The sequence below is a fragment of the Dinoponera quadriceps genome, unplaced genomic scaffold (genome assembly GCF_001313825.1).
Source record: "Dinoponera quadriceps isolate SergipeBrazil2010 unplaced genomic scaffold, ASM131382v1 scaffold7265, whole genome shotgun sequence".
In the NCBI taxonomy this organism is placed as follows: domain Eukaryota; kingdom Metazoa; phylum Arthropoda; class Insecta; order Hymenoptera; family Formicidae; genus Dinoponera; species Dinoponera quadriceps.
Window position 1 is genome coordinate 877 of NW_014561121.1, and position 1,757 is coordinate 2,633.

A 1,757-nucleotide genomic window follows, 5' to 3' on the forward strand; every position below is an offset into this window, starting at 1 on the left:
GTTTAATGTATTTAACTTTGGAGGATAATAATGATTGGAAAATTAAAGTTTTTTTAAGAATAAAAATTATTTTATTTATATTTTTTTCCTTAATTAATTTAATGATATTTTATTTTTTTTTTAATTAAGTTTAATTCCAATATTTATATTAATTATTTATTGGGGATTCAATCCCGAACGATTAAGAGCTTCTTTTTTTATATTAATATATACTTTATTATTTTCTTTGCCTTTATTAATTTATATAATAATAATTTATTTTATTGTGGGAAGAGATGATTTTAATATCATTATAATAAGAGAGATACATAAATATAAATATATATTGGTCATTCCATGTGAAAGGGGTACGCTCAAAAATTAGATTTGATCGAAACCTATGGCAATCGGTAGTACTATTTTAGAAAACATTTGTCGAATTTTTTCGGATTTTTTGACCCACACCATGAGCTTCTATGGCTGTCATAAAATTCGAATAATCTTAATGAAAAAAATTCGGAAATCAAATTGATACTGAATATAATACGAGTGATAATTATAAATCGATATATTTCTATGATGAAGATTGTGAGTAGAAATATTCTATTAATAATTAAATACTCTATATAAGTATTCATTTTTATCTTTGATATTATAATCTCCGGAAACGGTAAATGATTGAATTGAAATCGAACGCTTTGAGCTCCCCGTCGTCCAAAGAAAGAAAAAAACGTTCAATGTAACAAGATATACATATAGGAATAAAATGACCGATCAAAGTGTACCTGACTGCGTCATTGCTAAACATACTACAGTGAATCAAATTTAAACCGGAATTATTTTTATACCCGCAGTTAGGTGAACGGAGAGAGGCCAGGCTTCCGAGCGTTATAGGTGGGGATGACTGAAGGAGATTCCCCCCTATGCGACCTTTCATTAGCGCTCCGTTAATCAGTATCACAATATCAAAGCGAGTGGTGCTCTCGTCTGTTGTACAACGAATTATTATTAAATTTCTCACTGCAGAAGGCGTAAAACCGTCGGTCATATCGAGAAAGCTTGAAGCACCGTTCGGGGACAATACGCTTAAAAAGACTCAAGTGTACAAGTGGTACAAACAATTTTTAGAAGGACGAGAAACTGTTGAAAATCAGGGGCATCGACGTCGCCCGAGGACCAGAGTGACAGAGGAGAATATTCGCCTAGTTGGCAGCCTTATCGAGGGTGACTGTCGATTAACGGTCGCTGAAATTGCTTCTGTTGTCGGAATAAGCTTCTGCAGCATTCAAGCAATCATTACTGACGACCTTGGGTTTCGAAATGTGTCCGCCAGATGGGTCCCTCGTCTTCTCACCGATAATCAGAAACGGCACTGTTTGAAGATGTGCGAACGTCTTTTGACACGCTCTCAGGCTAAAGGGGAAGCTTTTTTGCACCGAATTGTGACTTGCGACGAAACATGGGTGCACCACTACATCCCAGAATCTAAAGAAGCCAGTATGGAATGGCGAAAGAAAAGTGAACTGCACTCATCAAAGTCAAAACTCGGCTCTCAGCTGGAAAAGTTCTTGCAACTGTATTTTTGGACTTTAAAGGTATTTTACACGTCGATTTTCTTTACGTCGTACTGTGAACGCCGCATACTACTGCCAACTTTTGAACGATGCAAAACGCGAATATCGTCAGAAAAGACGCGGATTTCCAATCCGAGACGTTATCCTGCTTCAAAACAATGCCCGGCCCCACACAGCTGCCTTAACTCGTCAAGAAATTGAAGA

The 1,757-nt window shown here is 36.0% G+C and overlaps 1 protein-coding gene across 1 annotated transcript; it reads left to right on the forward strand.

Annotated features, from left to right (window-relative positions):
• Positions 1-1,005: 1,005 nt before the first annotated feature.
• LOC106750890 (histone-lysine N-methyltransferase SETMAR-like) lies at positions 1,006-1,574 on the forward strand (the record flags this gene model as incomplete). The annotated part of the gene is made up of 1 exon (XM_014631509.1): positions 1,006-1,574. A coding segment is annotated over one exon (569 nt), but the record flags the coding sequence as incomplete, so codon positions are not given.
• Between the last annotated feature and the right edge of the window lie 183 nt (positions 1,575-1,757).